Source organism: Pelobates fuscus, chromosome 1 (genome assembly GCF_036172605.1).
Source record: "Pelobates fuscus isolate aPelFus1 chromosome 1, aPelFus1.pri, whole genome shotgun sequence".
Taxonomy (NCBI): domain Eukaryota; kingdom Metazoa; phylum Chordata; class Amphibia; order Anura; family Pelobatidae; genus Pelobates; species Pelobates fuscus.
In genome coordinates, this window is record NC_086317.1 from 295,002,630 (window position 1) to 295,016,102 (window position 13,473).

A 13,473-nucleotide genomic window follows, 5' to 3' on the forward strand; every position below is an offset into this window, starting at 1 on the left:
CTCCTGTGCCTTGATATAACCAACAGAACTCTTGCTGGTCATGCTGTAATAAAATAATATTCTGCCTGTTGATCTATCTGTCTGTCTGTTGGTCTGTCTGTCTGTCTCTCTATAGATTCTGCAGTTATAAAACGCTGAGGCATGCTTAAAGAAAAACAATACAGCATGAACAAAAAAAAATCAATTTATTATATATATATTCTCTAGTAAATCATAATACCTTCTTAGGATTAAAACATATTCATAATTTTCAGTGCTTAAAAATTATAATTTAAAATATTAAATACTGTCTATATACATTATGTTTCCATTTCCTATCTCTAACATGACTGGACCGGGAGGAAAGGAGGAAGATGCAGCTGGGTTGCAAGTTAACAAAATGTGCCTGCAAAAACTAACAATGGTTCATTAAGCTCCTTGACGATTCTCACACACAAAAAAATGTACCATTTCAGCATTTTGTTTTCTAATGAGCAATTCTGTTCTCTCTGTAATATGTTTTTCGACACGTTAGGAGCCTGTATAGTGACCAATGCATTTCGCTTATCACACCAATGGACATTAATGAATGAAAATTATCAAAATATTTTGGGCAGAGAAGTTATAGGAGTAGAATTATGCAATTTACATAGGTTTTTACATAGTTAAAGGAAAACATTATGTATGGCTTTATAAAGGTCGTTTATGAATTACTTTTCGTAGTTTATTTGTTCAAAAGCAATTTTAGAGAACGAGTTAGTGTGCTTACAATTGCAGCCATTGTACTTGAATGTCGTGCCAAAAGTTTAACACTGGGATCATTAAACATCTTGACTGATGTTGTTTCTGCTGCCCTCAGCAAACAAATGTAGTTTAACACCACCTCATCTATTTTAGCTACGATTTCTTGTTGCTGTGTTTCAGAGTTCATCGCTTTTACCAATCGCATGCAAGCTTCTGTTAAACAACAGAGAATTTGGAAGCTTGAAGTCATAGCTAGCAAAATTTCCTCTGGGCTTTTGTCAGCTGCAGCCATTTTCCTGCAGGCACTTCCTAGTTGTCTCGATTCTACGGACAGACGTTGTTTATACTGGGTCAGTTCATGGTCTGACAGATCTACCCTTGCATCTTCCTCCTTTCGAGAGAGATTTGATCTTATTAAGCAGATTAACTCATTAGCATCCTTTTGAGCAGCATAAAATCCACTGGGTATTGCATAAACATTTTCTTTTAGTGCATTTATTCTTGCAATTGTTTCATCAAAGTCCATGTTGTTGACATGAGATTCTGCTTGCCCACTAGCATGGCCATTTTCTGAGTATTTTGTGGTCATTATTATGGTGGCTGTGGGAGATTCTGTTTCTTTGTTCCCAGAATCTATGGATACATCCAGATCAATTTCATTTTGTATTTCAGCTGGTGGTGGTAAATACAAACATGATAGTTCCTTTTTTTCATTGTTGTTTCCATTGTCAACCTCCACACATTCGTTGTCGTCATCATCATCATCTGCATCATTTCCCCTGTTTTGGAAGCAATAACTGAATGGACCTCTACATCTCCAATTACTTGCGTCTATTTTCAACAGGGGCAGGGATCTAGATTGTTTCTGTACCTTTTGCATAGGACCAATTGCTGATGTTTTATTTTCTTTGCTTTCACAGATAGAATTCACAGAACTGTGGGAACAACTTTTTGATAGTTTTTTTCCTAATGGGAGCTCAATTTTCTTTTCAGATTTGAAAGGTCCAGTTTCTTGACCATCCATATACAAACTTATGGAAGAGATTTTCTTGTCTTTCAGCTCCATGCCAGAGGACTTTGATATAACACTGCTGCTACGCCTCAGTACTTTTCGATTATGTGGCATTTTCAAGCTCCCACCTATGATGTCATATGGGTGTGACGTCATCTCTGCTGTGCAGGCCTGGTTTGCTTGGTAGAAATGAAGAGAGTCTTGAATTTCAGTTGGCACATTTGATTCTGAGCAAATGTTGGATGATGCAGTAGAGTCACCTTTAGCATGTTTGACAGGAACTGCAGGCATGCCACCACCTCTTCGTCCTTTTGCAGGCTCTGTGAAAGCTACACTAGGGGTAGTAGAAAAACAGAGAAATTTGTTAAGCATTTCTGAATCCATATTGTGTAATATTTGTAATAATAATAATTTTCATGAAAAACAGTCAAAGAGGGCTCTCCAGATTTTTTCTTTTAGCTTGCATGCAGGGTAATATTTATGCTCTATGGCAGAAGGCTTTTTAGAGATATAATAATAATTTAAATACTGGAATTAAAGTGTGCATTGTGCAACCATCTGCATTACATCATTAATTTTAACAAATACGCAAGTGTTTTGATCTTCAGGCAAAACATACAGCTTTCTCAATATCAACTATCATTGTTAGGGGGTGGTTTTAGAGCTAAAGTTCCAGATATGTGATAGTGAATTTATTAGTTGTTACTAGGTGGTAGAATAGTTTCAGTATATTAATGCAAGACATACTTCAAGAGTAATAAGTAACAAGCCTTAGGGGAGACAGAAGGAGAGAAAAAAAGGGGTTTATGGATATGGAGAGGAATACACACAGGGTAAAGGGAGACAAGAATACAATTACGGAAGTGGGAGTGAGGGATATGGAACTGCTGTAGTTTAAAGGGACACTATAGTCACCAAAACAAATTTAGCTTAATTAAGTAGTTTTTGTGTATAAACCATGCCTCTGAAGTCTCACTGCTCAATTTTCTGCCATTTAGCAGTTAAATAGACATGTGCAATTCGTTTTGTTCCGAATGTTAATTCGGACGAATTTCGGGCAATTTGGACACTTACGAATGTCCGAATTGACAAAGTTCCGAATTTGCTGAAGTTTCGAAGTGTCGAAGTGCTGAAGCACAGAATTGCTGAAGTACTAATATACCCAGTGGAAGAATGAAGAATGTTACACTGAATACCAGTTTAAATAACAAGTATACAAACATGGCCAGGATTCATCTGTAAGCATTTGCAACACTTACGGCAATCAAGTAACACGTTCATATAAAAAGTAAGTTACTTAGCCAGTCAATGGATGGGAATGAGTAAGTAGATAGCTCCCTAAGACCATGGGAATTAGAGAGTTATCTACCAAAACGGCTGAAAGACCTAAATTGGTCTTTCATCCAAATTTACTAATACTAAGTAAAAATTACTTAGTATTAGTAAATTCTGCCCCTACTCACTATACCGCGAGTAGGGGCATGTCTAGTAAACAGTGAGCAGCCTGTGGCTGCTCACTGTTAAAAAACAAACAAACAAAAAAAACCCGTGTCCCCCCTCATGAGCCCCCACCCGTGTCACGCAAGTGGGGTCTTTTAATCTGAAGGGGGGACCTATTGCCTCCCCCTGTCCCCCCCCCCCCCGAGCAGCGGGTGGGGGCCCTGAATCAGAATAAGGGGAGGGGACCTATTGTGCTCCGCCCCGGCCGTAAATCAGAAAAACATGGGGGGAGACCTATTGTGAGGGGGGTAGATAGGGGTTTATTCAATTTTTTGGGAGTGGGTGACTAGGGGTTTGGGGACCTCTCGTCACCTGGGGGGGGGGGTAACATTTTTATTTAGGGCCCCTTCCCACCACTCAGGGGTGGGGGCCAGGGGGAGGACAACAGGTCCCCCCTATTGGTATTTAGGACCCCACCCACTGCTCAGGGGTGGGGACCGGTGGCGAGGACAATAGGTCCACCCCCTTTATTGGTATTTAGGGCCCCACCCACCACTCAGGGGTGGGGGCTGGGGGGGCACAATAGGTCCCACCCATTATTTTACTTTAGGGCCCCCACCTGTCGCTCAGGAGTCTGGGCCGGACAATAGGTCCTCCCCCTTTTTCTACTTAAGGGCCCCCACCTGCTACTCAGGGTTGGGGGCTATGGGGAGGACAATAGGTCCCCCCCTTATTCTGATTTAGGGCCCCCACCCGCTGCTCAGTGGTGGGGGCCAGGGGGGAGGACAATAGGTCCCCCCCCTTATTTTAATTTAGGGCCCCCATTCGCTGCTCAGGGGTGGGGGGCAGGGGGGAAGACAATAGGTCCCCCCTTATTCTGATTTAGTGCCCCCACCCGCTGCTCAGGGGTGAGGGCCAGGCAGGAGGACAATAGGCCCCCCTTATTATACTTTAGGGCCCACACTCACCGCTCAGCGCATGGGTGGGGGCTCGGGAGGGGGGGACACTTGTGTTTTTTTTGGGGCTGCTCACTGTTTACTTGACATGCCCGTACTCGCAGTATAGCGAGTAGGGGTAGAATTTACTAATACTAAGTAATCTTTACTTAGTATTAGTAAATTTGACTGAAAGACTAATTTAGATCTTTCAGCCTTTTGGTAGATAGCTCCCTTATACCGTGGGAATTAGGGAGTTATCTACTAAGCGGCTGCAAGAGAACATCCGAAGTGCTGAAGTCCCGAAGTGCTGAAGTCCCAAAATTCAGAAGTTCCAAAGTACTGAAGTTCCGAAGTGTTGAAGTGCCGAATTTCGGAATGCCGAACCGAACAAAATATTTTCCCCATGCACATCCCTAGAGTTAATTGACTTTTGTTTCTGTTTATCCAGCCCTAGCCACACCTCCACTGGCTGTGATTCACACAGCCTGCTTTAAAAAAATGATTTCATTTTCAGTCAAATGTTAACTTACTTTAGAAATTTGTCACTCCAGTAAAATGATTTTTAGTCACACACCGTAGGCTCCTGCAAGGTCTAGCAGGCTATTAACAGTGCAGGATAAAATACTTTGTAAATGTGCCCAATTGTACAAAAAAGGAAGTGTAAACATAAAATCTCACATTACAGGAAGTGTTCAGGAAAGCTGTGTAAGGCACATTCAGAAAGGTGTGACTAGGGCTGCATAAACAAAGTGTTTTAACTGCTAAATGGCAGATAATTGACCAGTAAGATTGCGGGGGCATTATCTATGTAACAAAACTGCTTGATTAAGTTAAAGTCGTATTGGTGACTATAGTGTTCCTTCAAGCATTTCATTGAGTATTGGCCTTGGACGCAACCTTGAGAGAGGAGCTATCATATATTGATATGAACTAATGCCCTGGGAGGTTTTAGAGCTTAGCATTGAAACTAGAATAAAAAAGTAATAAATTATTATAAATTTGCATTATGAGTTACTTATTGATTTATTAGATATTTATGCACTAGAAAGTACATGGGATTATATTGGTTTGAGAAGTCATACAAGATTTAAAAAAAAAAAAAATCACATGCAGCAGCGACATTATCTATCTTTGCAAGCATTGTGTTGAAATCTAACATGTACAATTTGAAATAAATAAGGGCATTTTAATAATTCCACTGTTGTCTATAACTGATTTGGACTAACAATTGTTTTAATTTACAACCAATATGACATACGATATTTACACAATCTTTAGTGAACCAAATATTGTTCGTGTGTTGCATTTTGTACTTTCCTTACACATCAATTCAGTGAGAAAATATATGTTTTATAGGATTCATAAATTAAATATATATATATGGATAGGAATAACCAGGCATTTCTTGCTCCCTGCTAAATTGATGAAGTTATAAGCTTCCCCATATGTCTCATGGGGATGGACAAGTACCTTCACATAATACTTGTCTCTGTTATGTTTTGTATTACATTTGATAAGTTTGAATGGTTTTCTAGATAGTATAATACAGAATTGGTGTAAATTTATTAAAAACATGGATTGTACAGGGCATTAATATATTTATTTGAAATAGTCACCTGTCTGAATAGTTTTAAGAATTATTTTTATGCTATTAACAGCAAGAATTTGTACCTGTTGGTATTCCTATTCCTATTGATAACTAGCACTTTAGGGTGCAAACACAAAAAGTGGTGGTATTATTCTATCATTTTTGATACCTCTCCAACCCGCCACATGTACACTGAAGAACTGGCAACAAAGAATGACCTAATGGCACTGGATCCCTAGAGCATCTTATTTCTTTTTAACTCTGTAAGACCACAGTTTGCAATGATAAAACGACGCATGCAAGCTTCCCTAAATGATAAAATCATTGTGGAGATATTCTGGGATTATTTTTGAAAACTGTTCATATTTTGTCAGTTAATAGAAAGTTTATTTTCTAATGAATGCCATGCATTACTTCACTAGTGGAATGAAGTGATAAAATGTACATTCCTCTAGAGGCACAATGGTTGTTACTTTCTGTTCTGTCATGCAAATATTTGTTTTGTTTGCACATTGTTAGTGACTACCGTAGTTCATACAGCTCGCTAGGAAAAATTTGAGTATGAGCATTATACGCTTATATTTGCTTGTGTGTTTCACAGTCTCGTTATTATGCAGCAGCCTACCTCCACGTATTCCATGCTATAGTTTTATTTTATGAGACACATCTATTCATTATATGAGATTTATGTCTCTGGTCTTAATGCACGCCTGGGGAAGCGTATAAGGTTTTAGAAATAAGTTAGCAGAGTATTTACATAAGAGGTTTACCTTAACATTGGAGGTTGAACTTATGGCCATGCAATGGTACAAAAAGTCTCTGTCATTAACCCCATAATAACTCCTTAATTACATCAGATGTACAGTGTACGACTGTTGTCATTTTGCACTTATTGACAACAACGTACATGTAGGTTGAAAAAGGTGCAGTTTAAAAACTGGTCCTGTCATAATTGGCAAGAATAGGTTATTTACAAATGTGTCATAAGTAAATTACCATAACAATAGCAATTTGGAAGTCTCAACAGACGTGTGATTAGCAAGACAATCAGTGGTAGCAATGGTATGCTTATCACTGGCAGCCATTGTGGAATCACGGTAAACATACACCATGTACCATGCTATTATTGGAAATCTCAGCACTAAGGCTTTCAGTAATGGCTTCAAATGCGCAGCACAGAATCACATTGCAGTCTGCCAGAGTGATTCTATGCCATGAGGGACAGCTCATACAGCCGTGCATGCTGGGACTAGCTTTTTACTGACCTATTACTGGGCTGTCTCAGCATTGAGACAGTCCTGTAATAGGTATTGATTAACCTCCAGGCTACCTAATCAATCTGGGAGACAATTACCTTGGGGGCATGTTTTAAAAGACAAATGCCACCTTAAAAATGTTTTAATATAATAATCCTTTCATCAGGTTTTGAAAGGAAACAGATTTTTAAATGAAGTGTATGTAAATAAAAATTGATAAAAATGAATCCCTACTTTAGTATATGACAGGATCCTTCAGTCATATACATGCACCTTGAGTCAGTTAGTCTCTATGGTCTTTTCTGCTTCTGCGCAAGGATTGAAGCGAGTAAAACCAGTTCTCAAATGTTGTCTGATCCACGGAGCATATACGCGGTTAAAGGATCCTGTAATATACTAAATGTAATAAGTTTTCCTCATTTTTTTTTTTTTTTACTTATCTTGTTGATGATATCATTAGACAATGCATTGTTAGAGTTAGTTAAGATTAGTTTAAGTTCAGGTTAAGGTTATGGTTACCTGGGGTCAACTAGAGTCACATAGGTTAGGGTTAGGTACGGTTGGAGTTAGAGTTAAATAGAATTAGATTTACTATAAATAGCAAAGTTTGACCTCTTTCAGGTATGGAGACTAGATACTGTCAATTCAACATATAACTTCTCTGGGAAGGAGAAAAAGAGGCATGTCACAATTAGAGTATGCATCCACTCTAACCATATGAATTCCTCAAATATCTGGCAAAAGTATACATGTGGTGTATTGCTGTAGTTGGGACATGCAGCATAATACAAATCTTGAGTTTTTGAATCAGTAGAATACACAAAGCCTGTAAAATGCACCATTGCAGTTCAACATCAATTTAAAAAAAATAAAGTACCCTAATTTAAGCAGAAACTGTGGTGAAATGGCCAAATGAAAATAATCAAACTTCCCCATTTTAAATTGTTCATATTATCTTCCTATGCAAATGCTCAGCAATGATAAGGGTAAAGTGCAGCAGGGAGCTTTTTTTTTTTTTTTTTACATAGGCACAGCAAATCAATTGTTGAAAATTAGAAATTTAAGAACAAATTGGCATGTCTGTTATTTGCCTCTATAACTTCTACATGAGGGTATTACTATATTGAAGTTATCAGTTTAACTTTACAACTATAATTCCCTCCTTGCAATATTTGACTAATAAGTTAATCTTTTGAGGTATTCTATTGAGCTATTTGTAAATAAATTATTACAGGCATACAGTTAAAAATATGTTGTTTTTTTGTTTTTTTCAAGCATGTTATTATTTTATTCATGCATAATGTGTTCTAGTATCAGAGGGAAATCATGTCTTTAAAGAAAAATTATATATATTATGTGTGGAAGGAAAATTATATAACAAAAGTGCCAAAAAGCTTAAGTCCCAAATGCATGGAATACCAGAGAAGCCTTGATCACTGAGTGGTTAAAATGTGCACACTGGAATTTGGAGTAGTGTATGGGTAACTATTTTTGGTGTTTTTTCTTTGCACATTGTGGGTGGATACATTTATCAATACAGCCATCATTTTGAGAGTTTGACTACAGTTTTAATATACTTTTTATAGACTTGGTTAGAAGAATAAATTGGTCAGAATAGAATGCTCTATTAAATTAAAGAATGCTCATAATAGAAGGTTCTCTTTCAACTGTCAAAAGTAAAGACAAATAAGTAGATGGGATAAAAAATAAGAAATGATCCCAAGGCACACTACAGTTTTGCACATAAAAAGAGTATTTATTCATGCATTGAAAATACAACAAGGCATCATTATTCCAGAGAGAAAGTGCATAGTAAAGTGCTAAACCAGTATATAGTACAAAAACTATAACTATAACTATGTTTTTGGTACTATATACTGGTTTAGCACTATACTATGCACTTTCTCTCTGCTATAACTTCTGGAATAAAAGGGAATCATGACATGTCACACATGTCATGTGTCCTTAAGGGGTTAAATAAGTAGATGGGGCCTGATGGAACACACCCAAAGTTATTAAGCTTGCTCAGTGGTATACTAGCAAAACCATTAGCGGATTTATTTAACCAATCATTGTTAACAGGAGTAGTCCCAGAAGATTGGAAGTTAGCGAGTGTTGTGCCCCTTCACAAGAAAGGTAGTAGGGAGGAGTTGGGCAACTATAGGCCAGTAAGCCTTACTTTAGTAGTGAGGAAAGAAATGGAAACCATGTTAAAGGATAAGATTGTTGAACATCTAAAATAACAAGATTTCAAGATCAGAGACAACATGGGTTTACTTCACGAAGATCATGCCAAACTAATCTTATTGAAGCCCATGGAACAGCGCAGTCAGGGGAGTGGGCCTTGACAGAGCCAGGAGTAGGCAGGGGAGTAACCAGTTAAAGGGGCGTGGTTATTTGTAAATGGGGGTTGGATAATAGGAGTATATTAAGCAGCCATTTTATGAGTAAGGGACATTTTAACTAAACTGACACTTACCTGGTATTTGTTTTTGGCAGGTCTGTGTTGGTTTTTCTTTTGTCTTTCAGATCATGGCATCGATGGAAGAAATCCTGGAGGGAGTGAGAGCTGCTGTGCGGGATAGAGGACTGGCCTGGCTTCATGAGCAACTGGGGGCTCAGGGTCCCCCCCCTACAACCCCTGCGGCGGCTGCACGGCGTTCCATGAGGAGGGCGAGACCGCCCCAGCGGCTGAGCCCAGGCATGGAGCCCGAAGTCGGCAGACGGAGGAGCCTGTCAGCGGAGTCTGTTGGGGCCCTGGATGAGGTAGCGGGCCCCAGCGGAGTGGAGGTACCGCGGCCGGCACCGTCTGTTCGACGCGGTGCTGGCCGGGCGCGGGCAGCAGCTAGGCCGAGGCCTACCACGCGGTGCGCGCCCCGCCGGGAGGCGGCAGGCGGGACGGTTGCGGCTGGAGCCAGGACACAGAGCGGATCGGATGGAGGGAGCAGCGAGCAGATGCGGCCCGGTGAGTCAGGGAATGGCGCTGGGGCCGGGCAGCGGGCGGGGGGCAGAGCGTAGGCCTCTAGAGAGCAGGCGGTCCCCCTGATGGCAGGGGGAGCCCCTGTACAAGGGGACACAACGGGGGCGGCCTCTAGTGGGGCCAGGTGCAGCACGGGGGACACAGACGGCGGGTCCGCCCAGCCAGGTACCTTGGGGCAGGCAGGGCCCGCGGCTTTAGCGGACCGGAGACGCCAGGACAGGCAGGTGGAATCCCCAGTTCACAAGGCGGCCCAAAAGGGGCCAGGCTCAGCGGGTCGGGATAGCTCCCAGGAATCAGCCCAGGGCATGGAGACGGGACGGGCTGGGAGAGAGCGGGAGGGCCACAGGGGCGGCTCCCAGGGACGGCGGGGTCTCTCGCACAGCCCTAGGCCGCATCGCAGCAGGGAGCAGCGCGGCGTCAGTGCCAGGCATGACAGGAGGCGGGCTGACGGGTGGAGGGGCAGAGAGAGGAGCAGGTCAACAAGCAGGCATAGCAGGAGGAGATCAGTTTCAGGGGAACGGAGGAGGAGGCAGCGGCGCAGTGCGTCTGGGTCATCAGGCAGGAGCTCGCCAGGTCAGCGGCGCAGCGCTTACGGCCGGGAGGGCCAGGCAGGGAGGCGGGACATGGTGCGGAACTACAGGCAGGAGCATAAGGAGGTTGGGCGGGTATGTGATCATGTGGACACACTACCCAGGTGTCGTTCTCCTTGCAGGTCTCGCAGCACTACACCCGCGGTCCTGAGGCAGGGCCAGGCTGACAGGAGTCGGCGCCAATTGGATGCTCCGGAGCCAAGCATGGCGGACGGAAGGGAAACGAACCCACGGCCTTCTGCGGCTTCGGGCTCAGGCGGTGAGTCAACTGTTGCACCACACGCAGGAACACTATTGAATTGTTTAAAATCTTTCTTAGACTCATGGGCGGGTGGGGAAATGGCTTCACCTCAGTTTGGGAGAGTGTGGACGTGTGTGAAGGGCCAAGGGTCACCGGGTAGGGCCGTGGGTCCAGCACAGGATAGCGAGGTGGGGTTATCTGCGTCTGAAGCTACTAAGGAGTCAGGGGAGAAGGTTGGTATTGGGGGCGAAATTACCGACGCTGCGCGGCAAAACGTGCACGTGTCTTTCTCGGGCCCATTAGGTTGTCATCTAAAAATGGACATAAAGGAAAAAATTTGGAAGGGTGAGTTTGTGGAGGTTTTTTCCCTACTCCCGTTGGAGGAGTTCTTAGACATGAAGGAGGAGGACAAGAAGGACGCGAAGAAGGAAGAGGAGGAGAAAAAGCGTAGGTATCGGAAGATTCCCAAAACGTTTGGGAACTGGCTAAGGGCTTTTTGTATCCTGGCCAGCGTGATAGGGGAAAAGTCGCCGGATAAATGCTCCCAACTGTTTTGCTACCTAGACGGGATTGGGGAAGCGTACCGGACTTATGGTGGGGTCGCCTGGTGGCGGTACGACGAACAATTTCGCCAGAGGTTAGCGGCGAATCCCAGCATGCGGTGGGATCAAATGGACCTTCCCCTCTGGATGCGGCTCATGATGGCGCAGAAGGCTGCGCCCTTTCACGGGACGGCCGGTGCGGCCCCTGGGGGACCTGCATCGGCCGGGCAAAAGAAAGGCTTCTGTTGGCTCTTTAACGAGGGCCAATGCAAGTGGGGAACGTCGTGCAGGTTTAAGCACGAGTGCTCCGGTTGTGGGGGGGCCCATGGAGCCAGTCGGTGTTTTAAGCGAGGTAAGTCTGCACCAGGAGTGGGAGCCAATGGAGCGTCGGCCCCCTCCGCTGCCGCGGGGGGCAACCCCGGTGAAAATAGGCGAGATGCTACCGTGGCTAAAACAGTACGGTAACCATCAGGACGCCGAATTCTTATGGCAAGGCTTTACGGAGGGTTTTTCAATACCGTTTCAGAGTAGGGATGTGGGGAGGTTATGCAGTAACCTCAAGTCGGTGGGGGAGCACCCGGGAGTTGTGCGGGACAAGTTGCTGAGGGAGGTGCAACTGGGTAGGATGGCAGGGCCGTTCGAGGCTCCGCCGTTGCCTGACTTGAGGGTGTCCCCGCTAGGGGTAGTCCCCAAGAAGGAGGTGGGTAAGTTTAGGTTGATCCATCATTTATCATTCCCGAAAGGGGCGTCAGTAAATGATGACATCGATGAGGCCCTGTGCTCCGTATCGTATGCATCATTCGACCATGCTGTCGAGTTGGTTCGGAGAGCAGGGCGAGGGGCTTTGATGGCGAAGGTGGATGTGGAAGCAGCATTCCGGCTCCTTCCTATCCACCCAGACTGTCACCATTTGTTGGGGTGCCTTTTTGAGGGTCAGTTTTTCGTGGACCTGTGCCTACCCATGGGTTGCTCCATTTCATGTGCGTATTTTGAAAAGTTTAGCACGTTCTTGGAGTGGGTAGTGCGTAAGGAAACGGGCGGGGGTATGGTGGTCCATTACCTGGACGACTTTCTGTGTGTGGGCCCGGCTGGGTCCGACAGATGTGCCCAGATACTGCGGGTTTTCCAGAGGGTAGCGCAACAGTTTGGGATTCCTCTGGCTGAAGACAAGACAGTGGGCCCGACCGAGTGCCTGAGTTTTCTAGGGCTGGAAATCGACTCGGTCGTGGGGGAATGTAGGCTGCCGGAGGAGAAGTTGAGGGTGCTCCGCCAGCAGGTGAACGCGATAAAGGGCGCTAGGAAAGTTACGCTTCGGGGACTGCAGTCCTTGCTCGGCAGCCTTAACTTCGCCTGTAAGGTGATCCCTATGGGTAGGGTTTTTTGTAGATTGCTGGCTAGGGCTACCTGTGGTGTTCGACTACCAAGTCATTACATCAGGGTGTCTGTAGGCATGAGAGAGGACTTGGACATATGGGACCGCTTCCTCACTAAATTTAACGGGCGGGTGTTTTTCAGGGATGCGATGAAGGCATCTGGCGACGCCGGGCTGTTTACGGACGCCTCGGGGAGCGTTGGCTTTGGGGCTTACCTTGGGGGCAAGTGGTGTGCCGAGGTTTGGCCTAAGGCTTGGTCCGAGAGCCCCTTGATTAGGAACCTTGCCTTTTTGGAGCTTTTTCCAGTAGTGGTAGCGGTATCGCTCTGGGGCAGGGAGCTCAAGGACAAGAAAGTTATCTTCCACTCTGATAATATGGCAGTGGTACAGGTAATTAATAGTCTATCGGCATCGTCCCTTCCTGTGGTAAGGTTGTTGCGGCAGCTAGTGCTCTTGTGTATGTCTTGGAACATTGTCTTCAGGGCGCGGCACGTGCCGGGTCTGCTGAATGTGGTCGCTGACGCTCTGTCTCGTTCGCAGTGGGAGCGGTTCCGGGAAGCAGCACCGGACGCGCAAGCGAAAGGGCAGGCGTGCCCGGAGGAGATGTGGCGGCTCGGGACGTTGTGCTTGGGCGATACATAAGGAGCTCGCTGGCACCGGGGACTTGGGCCGCTTATACAAAGGTTTGGAGTGAATGGGAGGAGATGATGTCCCAGGCGGGAGCAGGCGATTCCGCAGCCGGTAGGTTTGATACGCTGTTGTGGCTTCTTTGCAGGTTGGTGGCAGGTGGG

At 44.5% G+C, this 13,473-nt stretch overlaps 1 protein-coding gene across 1 annotated transcript in view; it reads right to left on the reverse strand.

Annotated features, from left to right (window-relative positions):
- Window positions 1-212: 212 nt before the first annotated feature.
- Window positions 213-13,473, reverse strand: part of FRMPD4 (FERM and PDZ domain containing 4) — a 541,249-nt gene continuing 527,988 nt past the window's right edge. Inside the window, exon 17 of the mRNA XM_063457824.1 lies at window positions 213-2,064. Coding sequence (XP_063313894.1) covers window positions 704-2,064 — 1,361 coding nt within the window. The 3' untranslated portion in view covers window positions 213-703. The remainder of the gene's footprint in view (window positions 2,065-13,473) is intronic.